The sequence below is a fragment of the Carcharodon carcharias genome, chromosome 3, assembly GCF_017639515.1.
Source record: "Carcharodon carcharias isolate sCarCar2 chromosome 3, sCarCar2.pri, whole genome shotgun sequence".
Taxonomy (NCBI): Eukaryota; Metazoa; Chordata; class Chondrichthyes; order Lamniformes; family Lamnidae; genus Carcharodon; species Carcharodon carcharias.
The window spans coordinates 2,288,126-2,304,825 of record NC_054469.1 but is presented as its reverse complement, the minus strand read 5'-3'; the positions used below and the strand labels follow the sequence as shown (position 1 = coordinate 2,304,825).

The following is a 16,700-nucleotide window of genomic DNA, read 5'->3' as shown; positions in this document are numbered from 1 at the left end:
ATCCATCACTAGATTGTCAGCCTCAATTTTTCTGCTCTAGTCAGAGTATAACTTGAGTCCACAACATTCTGCCTAGGAGGTGCACATGTTACCGATTGATAGTTGACATCTACAAGATGCACTGCACCAACTTACCAAGGATCCTCTGACATCAGGGGCCTGGGAACACCACCACCTGCAATTCCCCTCCAAGACACTCACCATCCTGACTTGAAACGATATTGTCATTCCTTCACTATCGCTGGGTCAAAATCCTTCCTAACAGCACTGGAGGTGTACTGACAACACATGGACTGCAGAGGTTCAAGAAGCAGCTGACCACCACCTTCTAAAAGGCAATTTGGGCTGGGCAATAAACGCTGGCCTAGCCAGCAATGCCCACACATTGTGAATGGATTAAGAAAAAAATCATGGCCACCACAATGGGGAAGGTGGCGGCACAGTGACAATGTCACTTGGCCAGTAAACCAGAGACACAGGCTAATGTTCTGGGGCAAGGCTTCAACTCACACCATGGGAGCTGGTTGATTTTAAATTCAATTAATGAATCTGGAATCAAAAAGCTAGTCAAATGGTGACCACGAAACTATTGCTGATTATCATAAAACCTCACCTGGGTCACTAATGCCCTTTAGGGAAGGAAATCCAGATCCACAGCAATGTGGTTGACTCTTCACTGCCCTGTGAAATAGCCTAACAAGCCATTCAACTGTATCAAACCACTACGAAATCTTGTTTTTATTCATTCATGGGATATGGGCTTTGCTGGCTGGGCCCAGCATTTATTGCCCATCACTAGTTGCCCCTTGCGAAGGTGGTGGTGAGCTGCCTTCTTGAACCGCTGCTGTCCATGTGGTGTAGGTACACCCACAGTGCTGTTAGGGAGGGAGTTCCAGGATTTTGACCCAGCGACAGTGAAGGAATGGTGATATATTTCCAAGTCAGGATGGTGAGTGACTTGGAGGGGACCTGGACAATATCCAGGCTTGGGCTGGCAAGTGGCAAGTAACATTCGCTCCACACAAGTGTCAGGCAATGACCATCTCCAACAAGAGAGAATCCAACCATCTCCCTTGACATTTAATGGCATTACCAACGCTGAATCCCCTGCTATCAACATCCTGGGAGTTACCATTGACCAGAAACTGAACTGGACTAGCCATATAAATACTGTGGCTACAAGAGCAGGTCGGAGGCTGGGAACCCAATGGTGAGTAACTTACCTCCTGACTCCCCAGAGCCTGTCCACCATCTACAAGGCACAAGTCAGGAGTGTGATGGAATACTCCCCACTTGCCTGGATGAGTGCAGCTCCCACAACACTCAAGAAGCTTGACACCGTCCAGCACAAAGCAGCCTGTGGGGAGGCGATGGCTCCCGATGGTGGTATTGTGGCTGGACTAGCAATCCAGAGACCCAGCATAATGCTCTGGGGACAGATGGCGGAATTTGAATTGAATAAAAATCTGGAATTAAAAGTCTAAAGTCTAAAACCCATCTTGTTCACTAATGTCCTTTAGAGAAGGAAATCTGCTATCCTTACCTGGAATGCACTTGACTCCAGACCCACAGCAATGTGGTTGACTCTTAAATGCCCTCTGAACAAGGGCAATTAGGGATGGGCAATAAATGCTGGCCTAGCCTGCGACACCCACACCCCGTGAATGAATAAAAAATAAGCCTGCTTGATTGGCACATTATCCACAAACATTCACCACCTCCACCACCAACACACAATGGCAGCGGGGATGTACCATCTACAAGAGGGGTCACCAACTTTTCTCTGGTGAGATCTATCATGAGATAAATGAAATGTATCACAAGCTACGTAAACATATATTGATATTTATTATAAGAGTTATAACATTTATTATATTTATATATTTATTATAAAATGATCTTACCATCTACAAGATGCACTGTAGCAACTCACCAAGGCTCCTTCGACAGCACCTTCCAAACCCATGACCACTACCATCTAGAAGGACAAGGGCAGCAGATAGATGGGAACACCACCACCTAGAAGTTCCCCTCCAAGTCACTCACCATCCTGACTTGGAAATATATTACCGTTCCTTCACTGTCGCTGGGTCAAAATCCTGGAACTCCCTCCCTAACAGCACTGTGGGTGTACCTACACCACAGGGACTGCAGCGGTTCAAGAAGGCAGCTAACCACCACCTTCTCAAGGGCAATTAGGGATGGGCAATAAATGCTGGGCCCAGCCAGTGAAGCCCACATCCCGTGAACGAATAAGAAAGAAAATCAATACGGAAAAATAGCTGATTTCAGACAGCACAAGGCAGCTGAGGAGAGACGATACTGAGAATCGGCTATGAGCTCAGCCCCACCATTGAATGATATTTCTCCATCAGAGTGGAGCTTCTCTCATTACCCACCTGCATTCCTGGGGGAGGGGGATCCCTGCGCACCAGCAACCGGATCTCCTGCTGGTTGGACAGCAGGGCCATCACTGCCTCTTGATGTGTCGCGTGGCGAAGATCAATGCCATTGACTTCCAAAATACGATCTCCAACCCGCAGCCCAGTGCGAGCTGCCAGCCCATCCCGTATAACCTAAAATAAGAACAGAAGGCAAGAGTCATCATAGGTCACAGCATCACAGTATCTTTACAGTGCAGGAGGCAGTCATTCAGCCTGTTCAGTCTGTACTGGCTTTCCAAAAGAGCATTCCACCTAATCCCACTCCCCTGCCATATCCCTGTAACCTTACACATTCTCTCTTTTCAGGTAGCACCCAATTCCCCTTTGAATACCTCAATCGAACCTGTCTCCAACCACCCTTTCAGGAAATTTGTTCTAGACTCTAGCTATTTTCTAGGTTAAAATTGTTCTCCTCACATCACATTTACTCCTTTTGCCAATTCTCCTGAATCTGTGCCCTCCAGTTCTTGATGTTCTCTTGAGTGGGAACAGTTTCTCACTATTTACCTGTCCACACCCCTCAGGATCTTGAATACCTCTATCAAGTCTTTTCTCAGCTTTCATTTCTCTAAGGAAAAGAGTCCCAACCTCTCCAACCTATCCTCATATCTACAGTTCTTTATCCCTGGAATCATTCCTGCGAATCTCAGAAGGCCAGGGCTGCAGTTCATACACCTTTACATATCTCCATCACTCCAATTAGGCATTTCACCTCACTCAACCCAACACACGATAACCCTGTATCAATCCCCAAACTAATCCCACTGCCCTTTCTCTTGCCCCAGGGCCCTGCATCAATCCCAAAATAATCCCACTGGCCTGCATCAATCCTAAACTAACCCCACTGCCCTGCTCCTTCCCCATAGTCCTGTAACAATCCCCAAACTAATCCCACTGCCCCGCTCTCTCCCCATAGTCCTGTAACAATCCCCAAACTAATCCCACTGCCCCACTCTCTCCCCAGGGCCCTGCATCAATCCCAAACTAATCCCACTGCCCTGCATCAATCCAATAAATGCTGGCCCAGCCAGCCAAGCCTACATCCTGTGAATGAATTTTTAAAACAAACTCACTCCCCATCGCCCTGTAACAATCCCAACTAATCCCACTGCCCTACTATCTCCCCATAACCGTATCAATCCCCAAACTAATTCTATTGCCCCACTCTCTCCTCATAGCCCAGTATCAATCCCAAATTAATCCCACTGCCCTCCTCTTGTCCCATAGCCCTGTATCAATCCCAGACTAATCCTGTTGCACATTCACCTGCACACTCAGCCCCATAGCAGGCAACACACAGGAACAGTTGGAGTATTATGATCTCTTTGTACCTTGGAGATGAAGACCCCCGGCTCATGGATCCCAAAGGGATGGCTGGCATGGTCACTTCCTCCGACGATGCTGAGCCCCAGGGGTCCTCCTGTCTTCAGCAGCATGATCTCCTAGAGTCAGAAACAGGTCAGAATAATTTACTGGAGCTTCAGGTCACAGACTTGTCAACAATGTTCTCACTGGGTAATGACCCCTCATTCAAACATTGTTTATCCACAGGGGGTAATGAAGTCCTCACCCACAGGGGGTAACAAAGCCCTCACCCACTGCTCACCCACATGGGGTAATAAAGCCCTCACCCACAGTGGGTAATAAAACCCTCATCCACTGTTCACCCACAGAGGGTAATAAAACCCTCACCCATTGTTCACCCACATGGAGTAATAAAACCCTCACCTACTACTCACCCACATGGGGTAATAAAACCCTCACCCACTGTTCACTCACAGGGGGTAATAAAGCCCTCATCCATTGTTCACCCACATGGGGTAATAAAACCCTCACCCATTGTTCATTCACGGGGGTAATAAAGCCCTCATCCATTGTTCACCCACATGGAGTAATAAAACCCTCACCCACTACTCACCCACATGGAGTAGTAAAACCCTCACCTACTGTTCACTCACAGGGGGTAATAAAACCCTCACCCACTAGGGGTAATAAAACCCACACCCACTGTTCACTCACAGGGGGTAATAAAGCCCTCATCTATTGTTCACTCACATGGAGTAATAAAACCCTCACCCATTGTTCACCCACATGGAGTAATTAAACCCTCACCCACTAGGGGTAATAAAACTCTCACCCACTGTTCACCCAAGGGGGTAAGAAGCCCTCATCCACAGTGGGTAATAACGCCTTCACCCACTGTTCACTCACAGTGGGTAATAAGCCTTCACCCACAGGGGGTAGGTAATAAGCCCTTACCCACAGTTCACCCACAAGAGGCAATAAGCTCCTTAACTGATCCTCTTGCTCCACTCCTCACTCCCTCACCCCATCCCCTGCTTACTCTCTTACCTCCACTGGGTATTCGTCTTCGGTGCTGAAATTGACAGACGGTAGGTTGGGTTGAGCCACAGTCTCCTCAATCATGGTGTCCTGGTAATCCTCAGTGTGTGTCTGGCCCGGTGGGGGTGGGGAGTACGACCTTGCTCGGTGTAGAGTTGGGGAGCCATCTCCTGTGATCACACCATCTGCAGACTTGTCTAATTCTGACATCTCGCGTTCTACTACCATGGTGATGGTGGGTGCTGTGCCCGTAAGAAGCGCTACTGCCTGATCATGCCTGGCCTCTGCCATCTCTACACCATTGATCTGGAAACATGCGCAAACCTGCAGTCAGTTCACATTGAATAGTGGGCAGCAGCCCCACAACCTGCCCACAACACTGCTCCAGCAGCTCAATCACAAGCTTCCAGTACTTCAGGCACACAAATGGGTAAAGGAGGGCAATGGTCAGATTAGCATGGACTGACCTGACAGCTCCCCTAAAGGACAAGCAGTTTTATTGTTACCACCCCCTCAGAGTCAGAAGGTCCTAAACCATCCAAGCTTACAGTCCCAAAGCAGCACAGACAGAGTGCCACACTGTCAGAGGATCAGCACTGAGGGAGTGCCGCACTGTCAGAGGATCAGCACTGAGGGAGTGCCACACTGTCAGAGGATCAGCACTGAGGGAGAGCCGCACTGCCGGAGGGTCAGCACCGAGGGAGTGCCACACTGTCAGAGGGTCAGTACTGAGGGAGTGCCACACTGCCGGAGGGTCAGCACTGAGGGAATGCTGCACTGTCAGACTGTCAGTACTGAGGGACTGCTGCACTGTCAGAGGGTCAGCACTGAGGGAGCGCAGCACTGTCAGAGGGTCAGCACTGAGGGAGTGCTGCACTGTCAGACTGTCAGCACTGAGGGACTGCTGCACTGTCAGAGGGTCAGCACTGAGGGAGCGCAGCACTGTCAGAGGGTCAGCATTGAGGGAGTGCCACACTGTCAGAGGGTCAGTACTGAGGGAGTGCCACACTGCCGGAGGGTCAGCACTGAGGGAATGCTGCACTGTCAGACTGTCAGTACTGAGGGACTGCTGCACTGTCAGAGGGTCAGCACTGAGGGAGCGCAGCACTGTCAGAGGGTCAGCACTGAGGGAATGCTGCACTGTCAGACTGTCAGTACTGAGGGACTGCTGCACTGTCAGAGGGTCAGCACTGAGGGAGCGCAGCACTGTCAGAGGGTCAGCATTGAGGGAGCGCTGCACTGTCAGAGGATCAGTACTGAGGGAGTGCTGCACTGTCAGAGGATCAGTACTAAGGGAGTGCTGCACTGTCAGAGGATCAGCACTGAGGGAGTGCCGCACTGTCAGAGGATCAGCACTGAGGGAGTGCCGCACTGTCAGAGGATCAGCACGGAGGGAGCGCCGCACTATCAGAGGATCAGCACTGAGGGAGAGCCGCACTGCCGGAGGGTCAGCACCGAGGGAGTGCCACACTGTCAGAGGGTCAGTACTGAGGGAGTGCCACACTGCCGGAGGGTCAGCACTGAGGGAGTGCTGCACTGTCAGACTGTCAGTACTGAGGGACTGCTGCACTGTCAGAGGATCAGTACTGAGGGAGTGCTGCACTGTCAGAGGATCAGTACTGAGGGAGTGCTGCACTGTCAGAGGATCAGTACTGAGGGAGTGCTGCACTGTTGGAGGGTCAGTACTGAGGGAGTGCCGCACTGTCGGAGGGTCAGTACTGAGGGAGCGCCGCACTGTCGGAGGGTCAGCACTGAGGGAGCGCCGCACTTCCGGAGGGTCAGCACTGAGGGAGCGCCGCACTGTCAGAGGGTAAGTACTGAGGGAGTGCCACACTGTCGAAGGGTCAGTACTGAGGAAGCGCCGCACTGCCGGAGGGTCAGTACTGAGGGAGCGCTGCACTGTCAGAGGATCAGTACTGAGGGAGTGCTGCACTGCTGGAGTGCCGGAGGGTCAGTACTGAGGGAGCGCCACACTGTTGGAGGGTCAGTACTGAGGGAGTGCCGCACTGTTGGAGGGTCAGTACTGAGGGAGCGCCGCACTGTCGGAGGGTCAGTACTGAGGGAGCACCACACTGTCAGAGGGTAAGGACTGAGGGAGTGCCACACTGTCAGAGGGTAAGGACTGTGGGAGTGCCACACTGTTGGAGGGTCAGTACTGAGGGAGAGCCGCACTGCCGGAGGGTCAGTACTGAGAGAGCACTGCACTGTCAGAGGATCAGTACTGAGGGAGTGCTGCACTGTCAGAGGGTCAGTAATGAGGGAGCGCCACACTGTCGGAGAGTCAGCACTGAGGGAGCACCGCACTGCCGGAGGGTCAGTACTGAGGGAGTGCTGCACTGTCAGAGGATCAGTACTGAGGGAGTGCTGCACTGTCAGAGGGTCAGTACTGAGGGAGTGCTGCACTGCTGGAGTGCCGGAGGGTCAGTACTGAGGGAGCGCCACACTGTTGGAGGGTCAGTACTGAGGGAGTGCCGCATTGTCAGAGGGTCAGTACTGAGGGAGTGCCACACTGCCAGAAGGTCAGCACTGAGGGAGCGCCGCACTGCCGGAGGGTCAGTACTGAGGGAGCGCCACACTGTCGAAGGGTCAGCACTGAAGGAACGCCGCACTGTCAGAGGGTCAGCACTGAGGGAGCGCCGCACTGTCAGAGGGTCAGTACTGAGGGAGTGCCGCACTGTTGGAGGGTCTGTACTGAGGGAGTGCTGCATTGTCAGAGGGTCAGTACTGGGGGAGTGCTGCACTGTCGGAGGGTCAGTACTGAGGGAGCACCGAACTGTCGGACGGTCAGTACTGAGGGTGCGTCGCACTATCGGAGGGCCAGTGCTGAGGGAGCGTCGCACTGTCGGAGGGTTAGTACCGAGGGAGCACCGCACTGTCGGAGGGTCAGGACTGAGGGAGTGCCGCACTGGCAGAGGGTCAATACTGAGGGAACACTGTAATCTAAGAGAGGCAATACTGAGACCCAGGTTACTAAGGGAGGAGGGGATGAGAAAGTGTTCACAACCCTTAGATGAAGAAGGGTAGTTTGCCTGTTGACCCAAAGTCAACATCCCTTCCCCAAGCAACACCAAAGGAAAAGAACACTTCCTCAGTCTGACTGGTGCCTGTGCGCTCCACATCCTAGTTCCCATGCCAGCCTATGTAAACCAGTAGCTACATTCTCACTGGCTGTGAAGCACTGTGAAGCTTGGAGACATGGCTTGTGTAAATTGTAAATCCTTCTTTAAAGTTGTTGGGGAAGGGGACTAAACAAGGAGTTTTGGAAGCACAGGAAACGTTGGATTCTGAAAATTGTGAACAAGCCCCCGGAGAAAGTGCAGGTCCCTGTACTGTTCCTGTCCCATCACCAAACAGTGCAGGATACACACACAGGCATAGTTCCACACAAACTCTCACACACTCAAAACTATTGACACTCAGAGACGCGCACTCGCTCTATCAGAAACATGCCCAATCGTTCACACGTGCGTCCAGCCACGCACACCCAGTCACATACACAGGCTCACACATGCGCACAGTCACATACACAGGCTCACACATGCGCAGTCACATATACAGGCTCACACATGCGCACAGTCACATACACAGGCTCACACATGCGCACAGTCACATACACAGGCTCACACATGCGCACAGTCACATACACAGGCTCACACATGCGCACAGTCACATACACAGGCTCACACATGCGCACAGTCACATACACAGGCTCACACATGCGCACAGTCACATACACACCTAGCCACACACGCAGTCACTCACGCGTGCCCAGCAACGCACACATGAAGTCATTCGCGCGCACACACACACACACGCGCGCGGGCCCAGCCACACACACGTGGGCCCAGCCGCACACTGACACACACGGCCCCTCCCTCTCACACAGCTCAGCTGGCAGATGTGCAGGTTGCAGGATGCTGGACAGTTGGGTCCACTGGTCCTTTTACTCAGATTCCATCAGTTTGAAAGGGCTCCTGTAGTTGGGTTGGTGGTCAGGCAGATGTTGTCAGTGACAAAGATGTGTTATGCACATGCTACACTCAGGGAATAGAGGAATATATGGAGAGGAAGGGGCCATTGAGCTCCCCAAGCCTGTTCTAGCATTCTATTAGATGAAGGCTGATCACCACCACAATTTCATTGACTCATCTTGCTCCATATTCCTTGATACCCTTTATCAGTCCCACAGAATTCACAGCCTTTTGGGGGAGTGAGTTCCAGGTTTCCAGCAACTTGTGTGTGAAAATGTGCTTCCTGATTTCACCCCTGAACAGCTTCATTTTAATTTTAAGGCTATGCTACCTCGTTCCACATTCCCCACCTATCGAATCCCCCGTTTTTTTTAAATAAGGGGGCATGGAATAAAACAGCAATCCATGTCCAAATGCAGCAAGACCCAGGCTTGGGCTGACAAGTGGTAAGTAACATTCGTGCCACACAAGTGTCAGGCAATGAGCATCTCCAACAAGAACAACTTAAATAAATTAGCATTGAACGGGAGGATGTATTAGCGGTTTTAGCAGGCTTAAAAGTGGATAAATCCACAGGCCCGGACGAGGTGCATCACAGGCTGCTGTGTGAGGCCAGGGAGGAGATTGCAGGGGCTCAGAGACTAATTTTCAAATCCTCTCTGGCCACAGGAGGTGCCAGAGGACTGGAGGACAGCGAATATGGTACCATTATTCAAGAAGGGTAGTAGGGATAAACCAGGTAATTACAGGCCAGTGAGTCTAGCATGAGTGGTCAGGAAACTATTGGAAAAAATTGCGGGGAGCAGGATTAATCTCCACTTGGAGAGGCAGAGATTAATCAGGGATAGTCAGCATGGCTTTGTCAGGAGGTCATCATGTCTAACAAATTTGATTGAATTTTTTCAGGAGGTGACTAGTTGTGTGGATGAGGGTAGTGCAGTTGATGTAGTCTACATGGACTTCAGTAAGGCTTTTGACAAGGTCCCACATGGGAGAATAGTCAAGAAGGTAAGAGCCCATGGGATCCAGGGCAATTTGGAAAATTGGATCCAAAATTGGCTTAGTGGCAGGAGGCAGAGGGTGATGGTCGAAGATTGTTATTGTGATTAGAAGCCTGTGACGAGTGGTGTACCACAGGGATCGATGCTGGGACCCTTGCTGTTTGTAGTGTACGTTAATGATTTAGACCTGAATACAGAAGGCATGATCAGTAAGTTTGCAGATGACATGAAAATTGGTGGTGTTGTAAATAGTGAGGAGGAAAGCCTTAGATTACAGGATGATATAGATGGGCTGGTAAGATGGGCAGAGCAGTGGCAAATGGAATTTAATCCTGAGAAGTGTGAGGTGATATATTTTGGGAGGACTAACATGGCAAGGGAATTCACAATGAATGGTAGGGCCCTAGGAAATACAGGGGATCAGAGGGACTTTGGTTTACATGTCCACAGATCCCTGAAGGCAGCAGCACAGGTAGATAAGGTGGTTAAGAAAGCATATGGGATACTTGTCTTTATTCGTCAAGGCATTGAATACAAGAGCAGGGAGGTTATGATGGAGCTGTATAAAACACTAGTTAGGCCGCAGCTGAAGTACTGTGTGCAGTTCTGGTCTCCACACTATAAGATGATGTGATTGCAATGGAGAGAGTGCAGAGGAGATTCACCAGGATGTTGCCTGGGCTGGAGTGTTTCAGCTATGAAGAGAGACTGGATAGGCTAGGGTTGTTTTCCTTAGAGCAGAGAAGGCTGAGGGGGGAACCTGATAGAGGTATACAAAATTATGAGGGGCATAGATAGGAGAGGTAGGAAGAACCTTTTCCCCTTAGCGAAGGTGTCAATAACCAGAGGGCAAAGATTTAAGGTAAGGAGCAGGAGGTTTAGAGACAATTTAATGAAAATTTTTTTCACCCAGAGGGTGGTTGGAATCTAGGACACACTGCCTGAGGGGATGTTAGAGGCAGGAACCCTCACAACATTTAATAAGTATTTGGATGAGCACTTGAAATGCCATAGCATACCGGGCTACGGGTCAAGTGTTGGAAAATGGAATTAGAATAGATAGGTGCTTGATGGCTGACACGGACATGATGGACCGAAGGGCCTGTTTCTGTGCTCTATAATTCTATGACTATGACTAAGAGAGAATCTAACCATTGCCTCTTGACATTCAATGGCATTACAATCATTGAATACCCCAATATCAACGACCTGGGGACTACCAGTGACCAGAAACCAAACTGGAATAGTCATATAAATACTGTGGCTACAAGAGCAGATCAGAGGCTAGGAATCCTGCAGCGGGTAACTCATCGTCTCACTCCCCAAAACCTGCCCACCATCTACAAGGCACAAGCCACGAGTGTGATAGAATATTCTCCACTTGCCTGCATGAGTTCAGCTCCATCAACACTCAAGAAGCTTGACACCATCCAGGACAAAGCAGCCCCGCTTCACTGGTACCAAATCCACACACACATTCACTCCCTCCACCACCAACGAACAGAGGCAGCAGTGTGTACCATCTACAAGATGCACTGCACTAACTCGCCTCCTTAGCTAGCACCTTCCAAACCCACGACTGCTATCATCTAGAAGGACAAGGGCAGCAGATAGATAGGAACACCACCACCTGGAAGTTCCCCTCCAAGTCACTCACCATCCTGACTTGGAAATATATCACCGTTCCTTCACTATCGCTGGATCAAAATCCTGGAACTCCCTCCCTAACAGCACTGTGGGTGTACCTACACCAAATGGACTGCAGCGGTTCAAGAAGGCAGCTCACCACCACCTTCTCAAGGGGAAATTAGAAATGGGCAATAAGTGCTGGCCCAGCCAGCGAAGCCCATATCCCATGAATTAATATAAGCAGCATTGGAGGCTATTCATCCCATCATGCCTATGCCAGCTCTTTGAAATAGCAATCCAATTAATCTGACTTCCCTGTTCTTTCCTGAATAAGCCTGTACATTTTCCCTTTCCAAGTATAAACCCAATTCCCTTTTGAAAGTTACGATTGAATCTGCTTCCGCTGCCCTTTCAGATTTCCAAATCATAATAATTCACTGTGCAAATTTCTGTTACCCAATCTCTGCCCTGGTTCTTTTGCCAAATCATTTAAAACTCATGCCCACATGTCCTTCCTTGGCCTGCTGCAATGTTCCAGTGAAGCTCAACACAAACTGGAGGAACAGCACCTCATCTTCCGATTAGGCACTTTACAACATTCTGGACTGAATATTGAGTTCAACAACTTCAGATCATGAACTCTCTGCCCTATCTTTACCACTTTTTCAGTCCATTTATTTATTTATTTCTAAAAAAATTTTTTATCCTTTTTCCTCAACACGCCCTCCCCCACAACAGGGCCATCTGTCACTTGTTCCATGTTGTGCTCTCACAGAACGCTGACCCTTATTCTGCTATTCTGCTCTTACCTATCAGCACCCTTCCTTGGATAAAAACAAAAATACCTGGAAAAACTCAGCAGGTCTGACAGCATCTGCAGAGAGGAACATAGTTAACGGTTCGAGTCTGTATGACTCCTCAACAGAACTAAGTAAAAATAGAAGAGAAGTGAAATATAAGCTGGTTTAAGGGGGTGGTGGGACAAGTAGAGCTGGACAGAGGGCCAGTGGCAATAACCAAAAGATGTCACAGACAAAAGGACAAAGAGGTGTTGAAGGTGGTGATATTATGTAAGGAATGTGCTAATTAAGGGTAGAAAGCAGGACGAGCAAGGTACAGATAGCCCTAGTGGGGGTGGGGTGGGGTGAAGGAGTCAAAAAAGGCTAAAAGGTAGAGATAAAGCAATGGATGGAAATACATTTAAAAATAATGGAAGTAGGTGGGAAAAGAAGAATCTGTATAAATTATTGGAAAAAAAAAAGAAAAAATGGGGGGATTCGGAAAGGGGGTGGGGATGGAGGACAGAGTTCATGATCTAAAGTTATTGACTCAATATTCATCCGGAAGTGCCTTGTCGGAAGATGAGGTGTTGTTCCTCCAGTTTATGTTGAGCTTCACTGGAACAATGCAGCAAGCCAAGGACGGACATGTGGGCATGACGGCAGGGTGGAGTGTTGAAATAGCAAGCGACAGGGAGGTCTGGGTCATGCTTGCGGACAGACCGAAGGTGTTCTGCAAAGCGGTCACCCAGTCTGCGTTTTGTCTCTCCAATATAGAGGAAACCGCGTTGGGAGCAACGAATACAGTAGACTAAATTGAGGGAAGTGCAAGCGAAATGCTGCTTCACTTGAAAGGAGTGTTTGGGCCCTTAGACGGTGAGGAGAGGGGAAGTAAAGGGGCAGGTCTTGCACCTTCTGCGGTTGCATGGGAAGGTGCTGTGGCAGGGGGTTGAGGTGTAGGGGGTGCTGGAGGAGTGGACCAGGGTGTCCCAGAGGGAATGATCCCTGCGGAATGCCGCCGGGGGGGGGGGGGTGAAGGGAAGATATGTTTGGTGGTGGCATCATGCTGGAGTTGGCGGAGGATGATCCTTTGAATGCAGAGGCTGGTGGGGTGATAAGTGAGGACAAGGGGGACCCTATCATGTTTCTGGGAGGAAGAAGAAGGTGTGAGGGCGGATGTGCGGGAGATGGGCCAGACACGGTTGAGGGCCCTGTCAACGACCGTGGGTGGAAAACCTCGGTTAAGGAAGAAGGAGAACATGTCAGAGGAACTGTTTTTGAAGGTAGCATCATCAGAACAGATGCGACGGAGGCAAAGGAACCGAGAGAATGGGATGGAGTCCTTACAGGAAGCGGGGTGTGAGGAGCTGTAGTCGAGGTAGCTGTGGGAGTCAGTGGGTTTGTAATGGATATTGGTGGACAGTCTATCACCAGAGATTGAGACAGAGAGGTCAAGGAAGGGAAGGGAAGTGTCAGAGATGGACCATGTGAAAATGATGGAGGGGTGGAGATTGGAAGCAAAATTAATAAATTTTTCCAGGTCCAGACGAGAGCATGAAGCAGCACCGAAGTAATCATCGATGTACCGGAGAAAGAGTTGTGGGAGGGGGCCAGAGTAAGACTGGAACAAGGAATGTTCCACATACCCCATAAAGAAAGAGGCATAGCTGGGGCCCATGTGGGCACCTGCTTTAGTCTTTAACACTATCATTAACACTCCCTTTGTCCTGTGTCCACAACATCTTTGTCAAATTTCACCTGAGCTCTTAGCTATCCCTGACCTTTTATCTTGCTGCACCTCCTCTTCAACAGTATAAAATCCATCACATTTTTACTTCCCTTAGGTCTGAAGAAGGGTCACATGGACAGGAAATGTTAACTCTGCTTCTTTCTTTACAGATGCTGCCAGACCTGCTGAGTTTTTCCAGCATTTTCTGTTCACATTTCAGATTTCCAACATGCAGTTTTTTGCTTTTAAGATAAATTGGTATTGTTGTACTCTTTGCCGTCGAGGCCAGCATTTGTTGTCCACCCCTAGCTGTACTTGAACTGAGTGGCTTGTCACACCATTCCCAAGGGCAGTTAAGAGTCAACCACATTGTTCTGGATCTGGAGGTAAGGATGTCAGATTTCCTTCCCTAAAACATTAGCCTGGTCTTTTGGATTATTAGTCCAGCTTAACTACCATAGGGAAATAGGTCAAAGGAACAGGAGAAAGCCATTCAGCCCATTGAGCCTGCTCTGCCATTCAATACGATCATGGCTGATTGAACACTTCAATGCCTTTTATCCACATTATCCCCATAACCCGTAACATTATTGTTAATCAGAATCTATCAATCCCTACCTTAAACATACTCAATGACTGAGCTTCCATGGCCCTCTGGGGTAGAGAATCCCAAAGATTCACAACCCTCTGAGTAAAGACATTTCTCCTCCTCTCGGATCTAAGTGGCTTCCCCCTTATTTTGAGATTGTGTCCCCTGGTTCTAGACTCTCAATGAGGGTAAACATCTGACCTGCATCTACCCTATCTATTCCTTTCAGTATTTTGTAGGTTTCAAAGGGATTCTCTCTCATCATTCGGAACTCTAGAGAATACAGACCCAATCTCCTTTCATAAAACAGTCCCGCCATCCTGGAACAAGTCTGGTGAACCTTCGTTGCACTCCCTCTATGTCAATAAAATCCTTTGAGGTAAGGGAGGTAAGGCGACTAAAACTGCCCACAGTACTCCAGATGCAGTCTTATCACGACACGACCAGCTCCCCCATTCTCAGGTTAGAAACATGGAAACATAGAAACTAGGAGCAGGAGTAGGCCATTCAGCCCTTCGAGCCTGCTCTGCCATTCATTATGATCATCCAACTCAATAGCCTGCTCCCGCTGTCACCCCATACCCTTTCGCCCCAAGGGCTATATCTAACTCCTTCTTGAAAACATACAATGTTTTGGTCTCAACTACTTTCTGTAGTAGTGAATTCCAGAGGCTCACCACTCTCTGGGTGAAGAAATTTCTCCTCATCTCAGTCCTAAATGGTCTACCCCATATCCTCAGACTGTGACCCCTGGTTCTGGACTCCCCCACCATCGGGAACATCCTTCCTGCATCTACCCTGTCTAGTCCTGTTAGAAGTTTATAGGTTTCTATGAGATCCCCCCTCATTCTTCTGAACTCCAGCAAATATAATCCTAACTGACTCGATCTCTCCTCACGTCAGTCCCGCCATCCCAGGAATCAGTCGGGTAAACCTTCTCTGCCTCCCTCTACAGCAAGTACATCCTTCCTCAGATAAGGAGACCAAAACTGCACACAATATTCCAGGTGTGGTCTCACCAAGGCCCTGTATAATTGCAGCAAGACATCCCTGTTCCTGTACTCGAATCCTCTGGCTATGAAGGCCAACATACCATTTGCCTTCTTTACTGCCTGCTACACCTGCATGCTTACCTTCAGCGACTGGTGTACAAGGACACCCAGGTCTCATTGCACATTCCCCTCTCTCAAGTTATAGCCATTCAGATAATAATCTGCCTTCCTGTTTTTGCTACCAAAATGGATAACCTCACATTTATCCACATTATACTGCATCTGCCATGCATTTACCCACTCACTCAGCTTGTCCAAATCACACTGAAGCATCTCTGCATCCTCCTCACAGCTCACCCTCCCACCCAGCTTTGTGTCATTTGTAAATTTGGTTACTGACCTTCCTGCACGAGAAACACTTTTCCCAACTTACTCCATCAAAACCTGATATTAAACCCTCTCTTTGTACATTACAATGTACCTCCCCAAGCAGGCATTCAAGAAAGACTCTCATACCAAAGGGATGCTCATTTCACACACACCCTACTCACACTTGGCCTCTAGGAGCTGTGTCCCCAAATAGCAGCTCAGCAAGCACTCCCCTACCACCAAACACAGGGAGCAGACTGTTGAACTTCAAACTGATGGAGACCCTATGAAAGAAACGCCCCTTTTAAACATAATTAATCCCAGATGAGATTGTATCTGTCCTGCAGGCCTGCACAACCACAGCAAGTGGCAAAGTGGGGGGAAAAATCAATAAACAAAGGGCAGGTCAGAGGGGTTAGTATCAAAGGAGGTTTTTACTGTGGAGTAAAGGAGTGCAGCAAGATCTGGCGCAGAGCAGACAGAAGCCACCACTGACCACACAGTAACAGCTCTTACTATTGGCCATTGCCCTGGTAACCCATGCTGTTAACCAGGTCAGAAGTTTAAGTTCAGAAACCCACCACCACACAGTGCTCAGCTGTTTAGTCACATGCAAGTCAGAGGCAAGGAAGGAAAAAGATTCATCACTGTACAGCTCAAAACAGTCAGCAAACGTTAAGAGGAAGAACTGGAAAGAAACGTGTGTGCAGTCAGTCACCAGCGGAAACAAAGAGGACCCAAAGAATCAGTATCCTCTACACTGCTGATCTTAGTTACACTGGTTGGGCCTAGATCACCCACACTCCCTATCCCATCCCAATAAACACTCCCAGGACAGGTATAGCACGGGATTG

The 16,700-nt window shown here is 49.3% G+C and overlaps 1 protein-coding gene across 14 annotated transcripts in view; it reads right to left on the bottom strand.

The window, feature by feature from the left end:
- The window catches only part of scrib (scribble planar cell polarity protein), a 482,984-nt gene that overhangs the window by 316,795 nt on the left and 149,489 nt on the right, over positions 1–16,700 (bottom strand). For all 14 annotated transcript variants that reach the window (XM_041183767.1, XM_041183772.1, XM_041183773.1 and 11 more), the window contains 3 exons: positions 4,797–5,093; positions 3,776–3,886; positions 2,400–2,576 (listed from right to left, as the gene is read on the bottom strand). In XM_041183767.1, the coding sequence (XP_041039701.1) occupies positions 2,400–2,576; positions 3,776–3,886; positions 4,797–5,093 (585 nt within the window). The remainder of the gene's footprint in view (positions 1–2,399; positions 2,577–3,775; positions 3,887–4,796; positions 5,094–16,700) is intronic.